Source organism: Uloborus diversus, chromosome 3 (genome assembly GCF_026930045.1).
Source record: "Uloborus diversus isolate 005 chromosome 3, Udiv.v.3.1, whole genome shotgun sequence".
Classification (NCBI taxonomy): Eukaryota; Metazoa; Arthropoda; class Arachnida; order Araneae; family Uloboridae; genus Uloborus; species Uloborus diversus.
The window spans coordinates 43,712,847-43,731,350 of NC_072733.1; the positions used below are offsets into that span (position 1 = coordinate 43,712,847).

The following is an 18,504-nucleotide window of genomic DNA, read 5'->3' on the forward strand; positions in this document are numbered from 1 at the left end:
ATTATAATAATAATTTGATAAAAAGTTTACAAAATATTAAATGGAAAAAGATAATTGAATAAAACTTTAACTCATTTTTTTACATTAAATATTGCATAGTGTTGCATTACATAAAATTTTATCAATAAATATCACGAAAATTCTTCGACTTACAACTGATACAGATATAAGTAATTACTTACAATTATGGGAAAATGCATTACATGTTTTAATTTAAAACGTTGCCTGTAAAATGTTGGACGATTTCAAAAATTTTCATCAACGTTACCAGTAAAAAATAATTTTTATGGCAGCCTTTGGCGGTTTCTTGGAAGGTAAGTCATTCTGGTTGAAGGGTATACCAAGAACGTAAAAATAAACTTAATGTAGACGTGTGAACAGAAACAAGCAAATCATGGAAAAATCATTCAATCGGATGCAATGCAGAAAACGTGTAGGATATGAAGTGTACGTTGAAGTATCATTTCATTCAATATTTTCATGAGCTGAGCTGTTAGTAATTAGTGTCTAGTAGGTGCCAATGTGCCTTAGAGGTGCCAAAGTTTCAGATAGCACCATACGGCAAAAATTCTGAGGACATGTCATTTTTTTCTATTCCAAACCACGTCAATACACATAAAAGTAGCACCTAGTGCGCACCAAGTCACTGTAGTTTTTTTTCTTTTTCTTTTTTTTTTTTTCTGCCCCAAATTGACTACAATTGGTTAAGGGTTTTTCCTTCAACCCTTCACTTGTTGATATCGGAATATCTAACAGACAAATCTGTATTTTTTCTTATACAAATTTCATGTTTTGAAAGTATCTATCCTTAGTCTTCCAAACTGCAATATTTAAATTTCAAAATTTACAGCGGTTTGCTCTCTTCAAAAAGTAATAAGGCATAAACCTACTAAAAATGTGCCTTTAATCGAGCGGTTGTGTGTTTTTACACTATAAATTGATATTTAAAATTGTTAAGATTAAACAATAGGAAATTTGTAGATGCTTAAATCATGGCAAAAGGTGAAAGTGCGATTGAAAATACAGTTTCAGCAAGTTATTTGAACTCAACAAAGGAAATTTCAATTCTAAATGACAAAAATAAAAACTCTAATACCGTAATTGCAGAGATGAGTTTTTCAATACATCATCGAATCCCTTGACAGTAGTTATTACGTTTTTATGTGTAATCATCACACCTGAAACGAAAAAGGTTTGCTTGAGTATGTAATTGTACAGCAAAATACATTCAGTAGGAATCTAATAGCACAGTGACTATGATGAGACATTTAGGTGACCTTCGCGTGACGACCAAGAACCGTCACCATTAGGTCATAACAGGTTGCAAAAACTTGGGAAACTTCAGCGGCGACGTCACAAATTGACGTTACCGAGACGTCTTCACATTGTCACAAACCGACCGGTCGCAGATTGATTGTCACAGCTTTATTTCTGTGAGATGTGAGTTTTATCACTTGTTGACTATGACCATTATAACTTCCAGTGACATCATTTTCTCGAATTATTGCTTATCAAGTACGCAAAAGTATCTAATTTTGATGCCCTTCACTTTTTAAATAAATAAAACTGGAACATATCTACTTTAAAAAATCACAGACATAAAACCAAGTATAAACTATTCTTTTAGGAGTGATTTTGAAATGCTATCAGCAATGCAGAAAGTCCAGCATTCCATTAAATTCTTAGGCATTTTACAGAATGCCTGCACTGTCATTCTATAGCCTAATACAATAAACCCTCGTTACTTCGCGGCTCGTTATATCAATCCCCGTCTGGCTTTTTTTTTCTCCCCTTTTTCATTCAAGTGTTTGATTCATTTCCTGTTAGCGGTTAATGTCTCGATAGCGTTAGAAGTTTCTTTTGGTTTTTAAACTATGGAAAAACTTCATGTGCATTTTATTTTGTTACTCTTGATTAACGTTTATGAAACGATTTTGTTTTTACGTAACTGTAATATCCCAGAACATTTTTGACTCTTCATGTAAAAAATCCATAAGTACCTCTATACTTCATTTTCGACACGGTCATGTTTTAGTAAATGTATAATTTCTCACATTATTTAAATAATTACTCGTCTTTAAACTATAGCATATTTGTGACAGCTCTTTGATACCAAGGGAAGGGGTAGATATTTGTTGTTTTATTAAGTTTTAACGTTACTTTGCAAAAAAAAAAAAAAAACTGATCAGAACGCCAAATTTTTTCACAAGTTTTTAACGGTCCCCGAGTTATTAGTATTATTTATTTTATGAAGTTTAAGAAAACGATTAAGATTTCACTGGTTCGAAAAGTTTTTCATTTGCTTTTACCGGTCCGTGGGTCAAAAGAGGTTAAGAAACACTGAGTTAGAGCACGCTCAGATGAAATAAAGCAATCAGCACTTCTTAACTATGTTGAAAACTATGAAACATGATCAAATGCTGTAATTACAAGTTTTAATCATTTCCAGTACTGAGTTCAATGTGAAAAATGTCCAAAACGTAGAATATCATGAATCAAAAGAAAACTATTAAAAAAAAAAAAAAAAAAAAACACACACACACACACACAACTGCATTCAAAAACGCACACAATACGGGGAGGGGGGAAGAGGATCTACAGCAAGGGTTCCATTTCTCTCTCTGAAGGTTCATTTTTTTTCACCCCGGCTGCCTATTTTTTAAAAGGTGCCTGTTTTTCACTCTATTTAGAGGTGCCAATTCGGCTCCGTATTGGGTGCCGCTGGTGAACAAGCGTTTCTCCCCTGAAAAGTGCCGAATGCATCCTATAGTTTTAACAGTGTATGCTATGTTTTCCATCTAGCTAATCTCGCTGCAGTTTAAACTACAACTTCTGACCCGTTTTCCAACATAAAACATTCAAAATACCTTTTTTTTTTAAAGGACAATTGGAAAGTTAATTTTCTTATGTTTTTATTGAAAAAATCGTCCTAATATAACAATGATGTTTTTGTAGGTGAACGTGTCATTAATTTGTACGTTAATTAATTCGTTATTTTTTAGGACCTCCGTTATATCGATTTTTCATATAGCGCGCTTTCCTTTGTTGTGACCAGACAAGAGCGATATAACGAGGGGATGCTGTACTTCAACAAATGCCACCATCATGTGCATTGACGATAACAGATGCATTTGAACCGAAACGAGGCATTTTAAGCAATTGTCATATAATATTTTAAATGATTTTGCGTTGTTTTTGCATTTGATGCTCACGTTCAAATTTTACGTGGACATACTACTCGTCCAGAGAAGATAGTAATACCACTGCCACACTGAATCATTCAGATTTCAAATCACTGTGATGAATCTTAAAAATGTTGTTCGAAGTTCCGTATTTTTACAGAGCATTTAAATTAATTTTTTTTCTAAAATTTTGTATTGTAGATGTTAATATCGCTTCTCGTTTCTGCCAATGACGCAGACAGATTCAACTGGAAAATGTATTTCCAACTTTAGGTGCAATAGCACTCAAACAAAACCGAATATCAAACTTGAACTCATGCAGCTATCAGTTTCTGGTAGTTCTACATTTTATCAAACATCAGATAAGCGCTGAAAGAGGCATTTCCCATTGTTTGACAGTCGACATGATTCCACGTTTCTCAATTCAAACATTTCTCAAGCTGCTCATCTCCTACCGAAGTATGGAAGCTGCCTTCTCCTTTCCAAATAATTTGTAATTCTTAATTGATAATAGTATGGAAATGGACACAGTCAAAGAAATAACGAGAGTTGAATAAAACAGTCATAGTAACAAACACATGAAAAATGACTCAGACTTCAAGGGGAAAAGATAGCAAACTTAGACGTGATGTCTGTAAGCTCAGATGCGGAATAGTTAAAATTCAATCCAAGATTAAATATTCGTCACATACTATATAATCTTGAAATCATATTGCTGCGGGAATTGACTGAAATGATTAATAAAAACGAATCAAGCCCTAAAATATATAAAGATGCACACTACAGTATTTGAAAAATAAGTAATGTTTCAAACTTTAGGACATTTTCTGATTTGACGTTGCGTACGATTATCGATGCAGCTGAACCAAAACCGAAAATGCAGAGTTATACATAGAACTGCGTTAAGCAGCAAAACAAATAGCATAAAGGTACCTTTTGGAACGCCAGTAGAACCACTAGTGTACATAAGAATAGCCAAATCGTCTGGTGCAGGAGGTATGAATGTTGCATCTGTAAAAAAAGAAGTATCTCTTTTGTAGCATATTTCCTAAGTATACGATTGTTTAAAAGCTGGTGAAAAAAAAAATTGAAAAAAAAAAATAGAACCGACTTCAAAATTGCTCTAAAAAGTGAAAAATAATTTTATTCTTTAAACACCATCGACAATACTTTTAAGCATAATTTTTGAAGTTGGCGCAAAAGCAAAAAGTAAAATCCAGTGTAACCATGCTAAATAAAAATTTTTTCAAAAAATCATTCAAAATTAGGAAGAAACTTGGCCTGGTTAAATTTATAGTTGCAGTCGTTTTTGCGCCAACTTCAAAAATTATGTTTAAAAGTATTGTCTATGGTGTTTAAAGAATAAAATTATTTTTCACTTTTTAGAGCAATTTTGAAGTCGGTTCTTTTTTTCTTTTCTTTTTTTCAAATTTTTTTTATTTCATTCTTTTTAGTGTAAATGTAGATATTTCAGTAAAAGTAAGAAATTACCATTACGAAACTTCACCATAATTTTTCATAAAAATGCCCCATACTTAAAAAAAAAGAGAACTATAAGTACGCCTTAAATTTTAAGCGATTGGCACTAAAAATTTATCTTTGTTCCTCTCTGGAATTCATTTGTGTGTTAATTTAATTATAACCATTCAAATATTCCGTTTTCCCTAACTAATTTACATTTCACAACATACAAGTTGCTTGTGATGCAATCATGTATAGTTGAGGTAAACCTAACCTGATAATATTGTGATGGCTAAGATGATCCTGATTACTGCATCCCCTCGCTTCCAGGTTAGGTTTACCCCCACTGTGGAGCAATGACACTGAAGAAACTTGATGCTTGCTTCAGAGAAGCCTTTATTCAAAATTATCATTGCAATTACTATTAATGTTACTGTTATATGGCACCAAACTTTTTATAACAATAGGTTTGATATTTAATCATTTAATAGAGAAATTGCATGAAATTTACTGTTTTTCGCCCATAACTTTTTTCTAAGGAACAAATGTGGTCAAACAAAGTAATGTGACCTAAGTTAAGCCATCCCCTATCCATTAAAAAAAGAATAATCAAAATCGGTTTACTAGTTGAGACGCTGTGAGTGGACAAACAAAAAAAAAAAAAAAAAACATACATACGGTATGAACTGATAACCGCCTCCTTTTTGAAGTCGGTTAAAAAGGTATACCAAAGATAACACGGAGTGGATTGTATTAACTCAATTAGCACATTGGTATATACAATATATATATATATATATATATATATATATATATATATATATATATATATATATATATATATATACAACATATGCATATATATATATATATATATATATATATAGTATATATATATAGATAGATAGATACCGAAAGAGCTCGTAAAATTGTGTTCTTTTGCTCCTCTTTTCCTTTTCTCTCTCTCTCCTTTATTTTTATCGAGTACTTGTTCATATAAAATTTACGTTTAAACTAGCAATAATTATCTGTGCACTAACTAAAAGCATTTATAAATGCAACATAATATGGAATTAAATACGTTGTATTTTTTGATGTGAGCTTTTTATGTTTGACGTTAAAGTAATATAATCGTGTTACGCAAATCCTTAAATCGAAGTTATACTGTACATTCTGAGGAAGTTATTTCTTCTTCATTAGCGTTACTTTAATCTTGAAGAGGGAACAAAATTCTTTTTTTTTTTTTTTTGGAGTTGAATATAGAATTGAATAAAAGAATTTGAAAGAACTTTCCCAGAACCATCTTCCTGGAAAAATGCCCCCCCCCCCCAGATGTGTGAACATACAGCTGAAAAAATTGGCACCCTCCGACTAGTTTCTAAACCGCCCTCTTTGGAGGCCCAGTACGGGCCTGCGCCAATGTAGACAGCTAAGCTTTATTCCAGAAATCTTTACACAGTTTGCACATTTTTATATCAATTACAAATAATATATTACACTTAACGTATTTTTTTTTATCTAAAAGATCTTTAACGGATCTCGCAACTGATTTCATTTCTTCAGTGATTATTTATAGGAATGATCCTGGGAAGCAAACTTGGCAACAATTCGCTTTTTTTAAGATTACAAAGTGAAACAGGGACTACTTAATATTTAGGAAGTAGAAATAAAAGTAAGAGTAAAATTAATTCATCTTGGTGTGTGATCAATGTGTATAGATTTTTATAGAGAAAGTTAAACTAGTCCTAACATAACAAAAAAAGTTCCTATAGTAACCTAATTAATTGTGTATCAGCAGAATCTTCTTTTCTTTCTAATGGGGCTGCAGTTGAAGCAATGCCTTTTGCAAACCTAGTGTGATCCTGTGGCATAGCATCCACTCTTTTACCTAGCACCACTATCGGTGGGATGCCATCGCCACGAGAATTTTGACGCCCAGTTTCTCCCCTAGATGGAGGCACCTGGGATCTATTCGAAGCGAAACTGCACAGAGAATTTAATTTTACCAAGAGATACTCCATGCCAACCGCGTACTCGAGGGATTTTTTCATGAGGCATAATCATATGACATGGAATCTGTCGATTTTCTGCATCTTGAAAATCCACAAACTGGAGCCAGGTTTGATCCTGCGCCTTTGGGAGTGAGAGGTCATTGTCTTAACCACCACACCACTCTGTCGGCGTCATCAGAACCCATACTATTAGAACCTGTGCGTGTATGTGTGTGTGTGTATCTATGCGTGTGTCTTGTGTCTGTGTATCTATTACCCTATCTCCTCCAGACTAGCAATATCAACCAGATCAATACTCATACCGTTGGATAAAAGATCGAGAGGAAGCCATTCCGCTCTGTCTCTCCCCGCTAAACCTTAAGGGGATGACATTCCGTACTGAAGAAAGATATCCCAATGGCATCCTCGTAAAGCATTACAATAATCAATTGTCACCTGTTGCAAGTGGCGAACCGAGATTGGCGACCAAAACGAGATGGAGGCGGAGCCTCCTAGTATGTATTAAGCCATAAATTGTTGTATGATTGTCTGGAGTTTAATGTTTGCGCTCCCTTTTTGGACGGCCCTATACAAGTAGTGCAGGAAAATTACTTTAAGTAATTGGGGTAGAAAGTAACGAAACAAAAACCTTCTATATTCTTCAGTAACTATGCCTATGGTTAGTTTTTTGACCACTTCACGCATCTGACCTACTGGAATCCTCTTGAAATCGCTGTTGAAGTAGTTTCACATAATATTTTTGCATATCTGTTCGTTGTAATGGCTTTTATTGTTCTCCAGGAAACTAGGACGACAAAGACAGAAATGATTTTTTTTATTTATAATGGCAGATTATGAACAGTTACAACATGAATGTAACAGAAACAAAAGAAAAAAGGAACTGAAAACTAAAAATGCTGCAACGAAGTTCATTAATCCAGTTTGTCTCTAGTCTCCCAGTAACGCTCTGCTTGAGAAGTCTTACAAAGACGGTACAGTGCAGTAGGTGGACGCGGTCCATGACACAGATTACATGATGGGGAAGGAATAACTCCGATTCTGAAGAGGTATTTTCGAAGGCAGTCATTGCCATTGGCCAGTCGGAAATCCGCAACTTCTCTGCGTCTTGGGCCATCACGTAACATCAGAACAGCACCTCTCCAGTTTTTATGGAGTACCCGACTATTAAGTTCGTCTCGTGCACGGGCCCAAATTGCATCCTTAACAAGTTTACTAAGACCGCAAAAAGGCATTGGTCGAGGAGTACTCTGTGTGAAGACAGAAATGATAACAACCCTCATTTTTTCACTTGCTGTTTGCACCGAACCAGGAAGCTCAGCATTAACACACCCATAACAAAAATTTACTACCCACGAACATACACTCTTTTGATGTCAGAAAATAAAGATATTCAAATACGAAATTATCAGGGAAGGGGTAAATCGGTGCTGTGTAGTGCCCTCCCTCTCGCTCCTTTTTACTTTCTTCTCTCATAAGAATAAATTTTGCGTTTTGATATACTAATTATATGAAAGTAAATCGCGTTTTATGGCATCCTCTCAACTTTTTTTGTGAAATCTATGTAATAATTGATCCATGTAGAAGAATAAATTATTTCTTACCTTTGTAATTTTCTCCCTTTTCTTCCAAATCAGTGAAGGAAACGATTTGAACACCTTCTGGAATGTCTTCCGTTTGAGGAGGTGTCGTTCCTTCCATGTACACGACATGAGTGATAGCTGGCGCTCGAGGTAAAACATTCTGTCAAAAACAACACGACAAAAAATTCTGAGACGGACTTAAAGAATCACAAAATGTATGTTTCGAAACAATTTTTTACTCAAAAATGCAGATAACAATAAATCCCGATTCAGTCTTAGTCTTGACCTACTCACACGCGTATGGAGGCGGCCAGGGCATTGGTCCGATCCGGCATTTGTTACCGAACGGTATACGGCGATTACCACAAGCATGTGATAGTGTTAGAGAACGATTTGTTGGGTCACATAAAGACCTCCTGTCGTCCTTCTAGGCATTATGACGGCTCGCAGTTACGTGAACGACATTCTAATACCGGGCTGTATTGCCTATGCTATCGAATCCTCGAATACCATTTATCAGCAAGACAATGCTCATTATTATTGGTCAGCTGCATGTGTAATATCACAGCTTTTAATTGGTAAAAACAACTTAGGAGCACCCTTTACCAAAAATTTATAAATGTATGAAATTCGTTTTTGAAAAATTCATTTTTAAAGAGTATCTACTAGCTAAAGTACTGCAATGAAGTAATATCTACCGTTTAGTCCAGACTGGTGTCCCTTGAAATATCATGATGCCTCTTTTTTGTATACAGGGTGTTTCTGAACTCTTGGGCAAAACTTTAAGGGGGGATAGTAGACATCTGGACAAACAATATAATGGCAAAAATAAGGGTCCCAAACGTCTTCCGAAGGAGATAGGCGCCATTAAAGTTTACAGTCTAAAATTTCAAATGATCATTAAAAACGGAAAAATTGGTCAATTCGTTTGTGGTATTCGCTAAAATTATTCTTTTTATCAGTATTTTTTTGGAGATAAATTTTGAAGATATAGTTTAAAAATGCCGATAGAGGGCGCTTTAGACTTTGGAGTAAATAACAGCTATTTTTTACCGCTATTTTTGAATCTCATTAAATGTTTTCTAACGCTTGGACTTAAACTTAAATTTTGATCTCAAAATCTGAATTTTTGGGAGTGATTAAGTAGCGAAAACTGAACTGTCTTCAAAGGTTGAAATATACTTTGTCACAAAAAAATATATGCATCAAGAATTAATTAAGCTGCAACCAACAAACTCGGCAGGATTGTAGTTTGATAAGAGATGATTTAAATTTTGTCGACAGTGACGAAAGGGTAAGCGCGCTATGCGCATACAAGATGCGCAGATATGTACGATTGAAAGTGTGAAAGTGTGCGTTAAAGGGTACTTCAAACAAAACTGTTGAGTTGTAAGGACGCTATTGTGACTAGGACGACCTTTTAGATGTATACGAACAAGTGTTGGACTTTTTAAAGGAACGTACAGTAGGTCTCAAAGAAGCAGGTTAGTTTGTAATTATTTCATTATTTTGTCATAGGCCACATCCATTTTAAGTTTCGTGAAGCTCGCTCGTTTCCTTGTGGTTTAATGTATTTTTTTTTTTTTGTGACAGTGTATTTCAACTTCTGAACACAGTTCAGTTTGCGCGACTTAATAATGCCCAATGATTCTGATTTTGAGCTGAAAATTTAAGTCCAAGCATTAGAAAAAATCTAATAAGATTCAAAAAAGCGGTAAAAAATAGTTGTTCGTCACTCCAAAGTGTAAAGCACCCTCTGTCTGTATTTTTTAAAGTACATCTTCACGATTTATTTTCAAGAAAATACTAATAAAAAGAATAATTTCAGTGAAAATCGTTAACGAATCAACCGATTTTTTCCGTTTTTTATGATCATTTGAAATTTTGGACCCTAAACTTTAATGGGGCCTATCTCGTTCAGAAGACGTTTGGGACCCTCATTTTTGCCATTTTATTTTTGTCCTGATGTGTACTATCATCCCTTAAAGATTTGTTCGAGAGTTCAGAAACACCGTGTATAGATAAAAATTTTTGGTGTTTTCTATAAGAATTCCACGTGCTGATTCCATATCAGTAGAGTACAAGACGCTAAACCTTGAGCGTTTTTACCAAAATGGTAAAATTCAAGATGTCGAACAAAAAATTTGTAAACTTCAATTTTCAGACATTCATCATTTTTTTAAGCTATAATAGGTCTGAAAATAGAAGGTTTTTACAAAGATAAACGTTTACACTGATATATTGGGAGCATAAAAGTTTTGGTTTAGCTCAACAATAAATTCTATGGGAGGAAAAAGGTTTAAAACATGTCCGGTAAATTAAATAGTAGTACCTATATGCGTTGTGGTCATGGGTCAGTCATCAGGTATTATTGGCAAAACGCTAAATAAACAACAGCTGCTACTTAGGCATTATTACTTGGAATATTGAAAAGTAATTTGAAATTATTGAAGAACGGTGAAGTTTAAAATGTACTAACGGTACATTTCATACCGAAGAGCGTCACACTCGTATTGCTTCGGACACATATGACAGGCTAAAGATTCATGAAACACTTTTTATTGGCGTTGGCGGGTTGACGTATTAAATAGCTCATCACCCAAAGAAGGGAGTGGTTAACATTTACTCTGGTATGATTATCAATGATACAATTTTAAATGTAGAAGACTCTTTAAATTGCAGTAGCATGCATATGAGAAACAGTGCTCTCGAGAATTCCACCAAACATTAAGAAAGACGGTTAAAATAATGGCTGTATTCACCAAAAAGAAAACTAAAATCGGTGATTCACATCATGCGCTGGATACAGGATTTTTATATGCTAGAATAATTGGTTTAATTACATTATCAAGGGAAATAGACTCCTTGCAGAAAATATTTAGTCATGAGCTAGTTCCTCATCCTAATGCTTTATATGATGATTATGGAAATATGAGAGATTCAAATAAATCTGCATTGAAGTCGAAATTGAAGGTAGATTACAGGCAAGAGAGAGATGTAGGAGTCCCCCAGAAGACTGGAGAATGCTTGGAGTCCCCCATTCTTGACGCAGAGGCAGTATCTTGTCCCGGCACTCTAGCAGTGGTAGGTAATTATGTTAATGCTGTAGAAAACCATATTAAGTACGGTACCAGGGGCATACTTTATGTTTGACAGATGTGTTGTGTTGTTGCTTGTCCCACTTGGCAGACAGAAACATCATACCAAGTCCATGAAGCCGTGCGAACATAGTCCCTCCAAAACAGCAGAAGGGTCGGAATACAGCTGATTCAGGTCACAGCCGATGCAAGAGATAATATGGGCGGGAGCAGCCTGAGTCAAATTGCATTTTGGGCACAAGGGGAAAACCTTAATACCAGCTACATGTCGCTGTGCTCGAGTGTGTCCACTTCTCAGTCGGGCTAAGACGGTTTGATGTTCTCTACTACTTGCCCGAAGTAAAGCAGCGCCAGGGCGGGATGCTTTGTACCATTCATGAATAGGGGGCTGTCTCCAAGAGTAACTGATGCTTTGCTTAACACGGGTGTCAATTTCTGAAAAAGAAAGGCATTCGTTATGGGGAGAGATCTCTCGGCTCCCCTGACGAGCCAGCCCATCAGCAATCTCATTTCCAAATACATCAACATGTGACGGTATCCATTGAAAAGTAATGGTGAAACGTTTAGTCAAGTGTTTTAGATGTTGGATTGTGTTTAGAGTCGTTTTGTCACCCTGTTTCCACCATTCAGACAGATGTTGAATAGAGCTTCGTCTATCACTCAAGATCCAAATATCAGTACTGACACTTTCTGTGACGCAATAATTCAGAGCCTCCTCAATAGCTAGAAGTTCGGCCCGGAAGACGGAGCAAAAATCAGTGTTTTTAATACAAATCTTAATGCCGTTTCCGTCTGTGATATAAACACCGCTACCGGAGATAGCGCCGTCACCCCTGCTACTGTCAGTATATATTTTCAATGCATCACATGGGATTTGGTGAATAACCTCCAAAGCAAGTTGTCTAAGATACTCCGGGTGTTGGGAGCTCTTGTTGGTGTACGAGCACAAGTGAGGTTTGAAGAAAACTCGTTCATGTAGTGATGGGGCAGCATCCAGACCACAAGTCAGTGAAACATATTCAACTTCATTAAGAAGGAAACCCTCGCTTTCAGCAAAGCTAAGTGGACTCTTTCTCTTAAGGCGTTGATTATTCTTCCAGTTTCGTACATAACTGGAGGTCCTGTTCTGGTCACCGTAACTAACAAGCTTAGCAAAGTATTTAGCCAGGAGATATCTGCTTCGGAGTCCTAGAGGTTGCAGGTCAGCCTCATACAGAGCAATATCCTTAGGGCAACTATTTCGGAGGCCAGTGATGATTCTTGCAGCAGAGAGCTGAACCCTTTCCAGTTTTTCAAGGTTACTGGCAGAGGCAGCCCGATATACTTGAAACCCATATTCCAAAACGGAACGAATGAGAGCAGTATAGTTTGACAGATGTAATAACTTTAGCACCAAGTCACAATGTCGAGCCACACGAGAAAAAGGTTTCTGTCTTGATTTTCAACTTAACTAAGAATCGTCACATGCCCAAAGAGAAGTCAGCCAGAATGTAGCAGCAAATAAGACGAAGTAATTAATTTTGGTTGTCAGTAAACTGAATTTAATGAATGTTCCTCCCCGCTAATGGGTAATTGCTACTAGCACTAATATTTTACCAATTGAAATTAGTGTAGGACCGGAAGCAGACTCCTAGTTCTCATGAAGAAACTGATTTGATTATGGTATACCACATGATATGCGAATAAGCAAATGGAAAGTCACATGTAAGAATAATTTAAGATGACACAGATGTTCTTTGCATCTTAACTCATCATCTTTATGTAAGAACTGGAATAATGCATCAGGGAATTGAGTTGACCGCGAAGAGATGCTCACATGCTTACATCAATGAGTTCATGAGTGTAGCGAGTGCAGGGCTTAACTTGCCCTTTATCCGCTTTGGTTCGTTGAAGATTTAGTGAACTCTTCTGATTAATTTTAAGAACTTTTATTTACACACATTCACTAATTTTCTGTACAATATATACACAAGAATCAGCATAAAGCATAACGCACAACATGAAACAGATCAACTACCGGTCCGAGCCAGCGCACAACACCGCTGCTCTCTATCAGACCTCAGTCATCTCTCTCAAACATCCCCTCTTCGCTCCTCCGCACCCGAGCACCAGGCTGAAGTAATCGTGCGACCAGGAGAGTGGGGTCGAAAAATGTCTCTGTTGTGGTGCCGGACACTACACCTACCCCCCAAGATTGTGATTATCACTGCAGTCGAAAATCACCATCTGAGAATTAATAGTTCGGCAATCCCAACATACACACATAGTAATTACACACACCAAATTACTAGCACTTTACATTACAATACAAGAACAATACAATATCAAAAATCCTCTCCTGTAATAATCACATATGTAAAATTTTAACAGATACTAAAATTTACCTTCAAAAAATGCTAACATATTTTCTTGATGACATGCAATAAATTACCTGATTAGCGTAAATTAACATAATACAACTCTGTATTTCTCCAGTCTACGTACTTAAAGTCTATTTTCACACCTGTAAAATAAACTAACATACGAAAAGTAAGTTTTAAGTTTTGAAATATTATAGCACACAGTAAGAAATTGTCACTATGATAACTAATGTTCAAATTAGTCCAAGTTCGTTCGTTAGTTCAAGTTCTAAATTAGTCCACAGGTAACCGTGATAAGGCATCTGCATTTCCAAGTTTGGCACCTGGGCAGTGTCCGATTGAAATATCGTATCTCTGGAGTGCCAATGCCCAACGTTGTAGTTTGGCTGATTGAGGAACTCCCTTGGTAATAAATGTCAGAGGGTCATGATCCGTTATCAGCTCTATGTGAGCTCCAAAAATCCAGGTTTCGAACTTCCGAAGGCTCCAAATGACGGCATAGGCCTCTCGCTCTACAGTAGGCCATGCTTGCTGCGTCGCGTTCAACCTTTGGCTAGCGAAGCTGATGGGACGTAGGTCTCCTTCGTCATCACGTTGTGATAGACAGGCTCCAATCGCATATGCAGAGGCATCCGATTGAATGACGTACGGCTGATCCAACTTAGGTGTAAACAGCTTAGGTGCGTCACATAACGCATTCTTCAGGCTTTGGAAACAGCTTTCGTGAGACTCTAACCATGGAATATCTTCTTGTACACCTTTCTTTGTGAGTTCTGTCAATGGATATACTAATTTTGAATAACCGTCTATGTACTTTCTGTAATAGCTACAAAGACCTAATACACTTCGTAATTGGGTCTTTGTTTTGGGGGTTGGTAGCTTCTTGATTGCTGAGAGTTTATCTGGACCCGACTCGTGCCGGCCTGATCCAATCACGTGACCCAAATATTTCACATTGTTTTTGGCAAACACACATTTCGTCACGTTAACTGTGAATCGCAATTCTTCTAATTTCTTCAATATTAAATCGAGATGCACTAAATGTGTTTTCCAATCTTGAGAGAAAACTGCAATATCATCGATATATGCTTTACAATATTCTTGGTGGTCACTTAAAGCTGAGTTAATCGCGCGCTGAAACGTAGCGGAAGCGTTTTTAAGACCGTAAGGCATGACTTTCCAACGATATTGGGCTCTGTGTGTTTTAAATGAAGTCAAGTCTCGACTTCCTTCTTCAAGCGGTATCTCCCAATAGCCTTTTAAAATGTCTAAGGAAGTTATTACATTCGCTTGTCCGATGCTATTGATTAAGTCATCGACATTTTGCATAGGAAAATCGTCTTTCTTCGTTGCAATATTCAAAGATCTAAAATCTACGCAGAGTCTTATTGATCCGTCTTTCTTGTTGACACATACTACTGGATATGCAATCTCCGCGTCACTAGGCTCAATTAAATCAAGGCGTTCTAATTCCCGAATTTGTTCGTCTACTTTTGATTTTAAATTTTCAGGAATACGGTATATGTAAAGTTTCTTCCTCGTAACTCCTTCTGCAAGTCTTATTTTATGCTCGGACACTCTAGCAATTTGTAGTTCCCCTGAGAACACATCACCGTGTTTCTGGAGAACTTCTATTAATTGCTCTCTTTCCTCAGTATGTAGATGACTTAAGTCTAACTGAGACATAAGATCAAGTCCATCCGATCTTTGACTTGGCGCTTCATAGATGTCTTCGAATTCATTATCTTCGTCAAAGACCACTCCGACAGTTTGAGCGCGAGGATAATATCTCTTCATTTTGTTCACGTGCACATGACGAATGCTCCCATCGGATAGTTTCACTTTGAAGGAATGCTCCGAACAACGCTCTATCACTATACCAGGACCCGTCCATCGTGCATATAATTTATTAGTCGAGTCGAGAATTAATAAAATTACCTGATCGCCTATATCGAATTTCCTGACCGATGAGCGTCGATTAAAATAATCCTCATATGACTTTTGCTTGCTCGCAGCTACTAAAGACGCTTGTTCTGCCGCCTTCTCTAAGTTAATTTTAAGATTTTGCAAATAGTCTACAGCGGATTCAGTTATATTTGTAGGGATATGTACTTCTCCCGCCCACGTAGATTTTAAAATAGCGAGTGGACCTTTAGCCTCCCTACCATACATTAGTTTAAATGGTGATAGTCCCGTTGTTCCATTTGGCACTTCCCTATAAGCCCATAGCATAAATGGTATTTGCTTATCTCAATTCGACGGATCCTCCCTTATTGCATGGTGCATCATATTTTTGAGAATTTTGTTCCACCTTTCCACCAAACCGTTACTGGCGGGATACCCTGGAGTAGATAAGCGTGGAGAACTGCCTATTCTCTTCATAAATTCCTGAGTTAAACTAGCAATAAAATTTCTACCACAATCACTAGCTATTATATTCGGAATTCCAGTACGAGTAAATATTTAAGCAATGCGTCGCATGTAGCTTTTGCAGTAAGTGATCTTAGGGGTACGGCTTCTGGCCAACGCGTATGCTGATCCATTAAGCATAATACATAACGGTGCCCCCTTGCTGAAGGTGGACTGATTTCTCCAACTATGTCAATATTAACTACTTCGAAAGGTAAAGATGGCCTAACTACTGCAGTAATAGGTGCTCTATCTGAAATCTTATTTTTCTTTCTTAATTGACAACTCTCACATGTTTTGCAATATTCCTTTATTTCTTTTGCCATTTCCGGCCAATAAAAATTATAACGAATTCTTTCCTTCGTTTTCCGCATTCCCATGTGACCTCCAAAAACAGATTCATGTGCTAAACGCAACACTTTCTCCTTCCTATTATACGGTAACACCAGCTGCATCACTGTTTCTCCCAGAACCATATCTTTGTGAAAAAGAATACCATCAATGCAACAAAAGTTTCCCTTTCCCCTCTGGAAATCTTTACGCATTCCCTCTAATGTGGGACATCTTAATTGCTCTTCCTTCAACTTAGAAGACTCAGAATGGGATGCAGATGCAACACTTTCACTTTCCAGCCCTTGGGATAATTTACGATCTCCACCACCCACTTTCGTTCTAGCCTGGTGGTCATTTCCCACGCTCCCCGAGTGATAACAGGACAGCTGCGTTTCTCCTTCCTCCCCCACGAAAAAGACCCCTCGTATTCTGCCGGTGGGGTGTCGTTTTCCTCCTCTTGAATGTCCGTTTCAAAAGTAAAAGTCGGATCATTCGCGTTTATAAGCATTTGGTGAACATTTGGGGGTATTAAACAAGGCACATTTAATTTATCCGTTACAGCAGCAAGAATTTCAGTTTGCTCTAAAATACAATTGCCTGGACTGTCAGATTTTAGGGACACGGGAATTCTACACAATTTTGCTTCAAGTTCTTCCCCGAAAGCAGAAGTTAAAATTACTTTCCCTCGGCTGATTTCATTCAAATTTGGAATATTGGGTTGTTCGGAAAGTCATTTCGTTTTTTTTGGGGAACATGAAAGACAGTTTTCGTATAATGAATAAATATTTTATTAAATTATATATTGGTCATTCTGGTCCAACACCTTTTGCCATCTTTCTGGCAGTAACATAATTCCCCTCTCATAAAAGTTTTGGTCCTTGCTGGCAAAAAACTGGTTCAGGTGGTTTTTGACATCTTCATTTGAGGTAAAGGTTTTGCCATCCAAAAAATTTTGCAGGGACCGGAACAAATAGTAGTCGGAAGACGCCAGATCTGGAGAATATGGTGGATGTTGCAGTACGTCCCATTCAAGCTGTAAAAGTTTTTGGCGAGTGACCAAACTTGTGTGAGGCTCCGTAAGGACATGGGGCACCCACACATCGAGCTTCGAGGTTAACCCCATGCCTTTCAAATGGCCATAAACAGTCGAATTCGACAAATTTAATCTCTCACCGATCTCTCGTGTGGTTATTCGCCCATTTGCATCAACTAATGCCTTTATCGCATCTTTGTCAGCTTCGACCGGCCTTCCAGACCGTGGTGCATCTTCGACATCAAAATTGCCGGATCGAAATTTTGCAAACCAGTTCTGGCACTGGCGTACTGTTAACACGCCTTCTCCATACACATCCGTCAATTTTTTTCTCGCTTGGACAGCATTTTTACCTTTTCTGAAGTAAAAAAGTAAAATATGACGAAAATGCTGCTTATTGCTCTCCATATTTAAAAGGGCACCAACCAAAAACTACTGCGTAGAATTAATAGAACTTTTTCACACACAAGCCTTGCAATATCAGCTCTCAAGACATATAATGGTTATGCGGCTTAAGTGTGAAGTTGGTTTCGAAATAACGTAATTAAGTCCTCTGACGGGAAAAAACGAAATCACTTTCCGAACAACCCAATATATCTAGAATTCAAAATTGGAATCTGAGTTCCACTATCAATTATTGATTCAATTTCTTGTCCATCAATTACAATATTTGCGTACTGCATTGGTTGAATCGGTATTTGAGGCTCCAAAAATTTTGTTTCGACTTTGGCTGCCAAACATTCATTGTTGTTTGTCTTGGGTTTAGAATTTTTATCCCTCGACGAATGCTCATCAGAATTTCTATGACGCTTATTACAATCCCGAAGTAAATGAGTAGTCGATCCACATAAGTAGCATTCCTTAGTTTTGCCCTTGTTACTCTTAAATCTACCCTTTTATTCTTATCATTTCTTAAGTGAGGTGGGACGTATCTAGTATCTTTCCCAGAAGTGTGAGGTGTGTCTACATCAGTTTTAAAGTTATATCCCTCCGCGTGGTTGGTTTTATGGAATGATTTGCCCTTAGATGCTAAATA

At 36.9% G+C, this 18,504-nt stretch overlaps 1 protein-coding gene across 2 annotated transcripts in view; it reads right to left on the reverse strand.

Annotated features, from left to right (window-relative positions):
* The window catches only part of LOC129218170 (fatty acid CoA ligase Acsl3-like), a 103,760-nt gene that overhangs the window by 28,012 nt on the left and 57,244 nt on the right, over positions 1 to 18,504 (reverse strand). For both annotated transcript variants that reach the window (XM_054852384.1, XM_054852385.1), the window contains exons 6-8: positions 8,257 to 8,395; positions 4,116 to 4,193; positions 1,097 to 1,178 (exon numbers count right to left, since the gene is read on the reverse strand). In XM_054852384.1, coding sequence (XP_054708359.1) covers positions 1,097 to 1,178; positions 4,116 to 4,193; positions 8,257 to 8,395 — 299 coding nt within the window. The remainder of the gene's footprint in view (positions 1 to 1,096; positions 1,179 to 4,115; positions 4,194 to 8,256; positions 8,396 to 18,504) is intronic.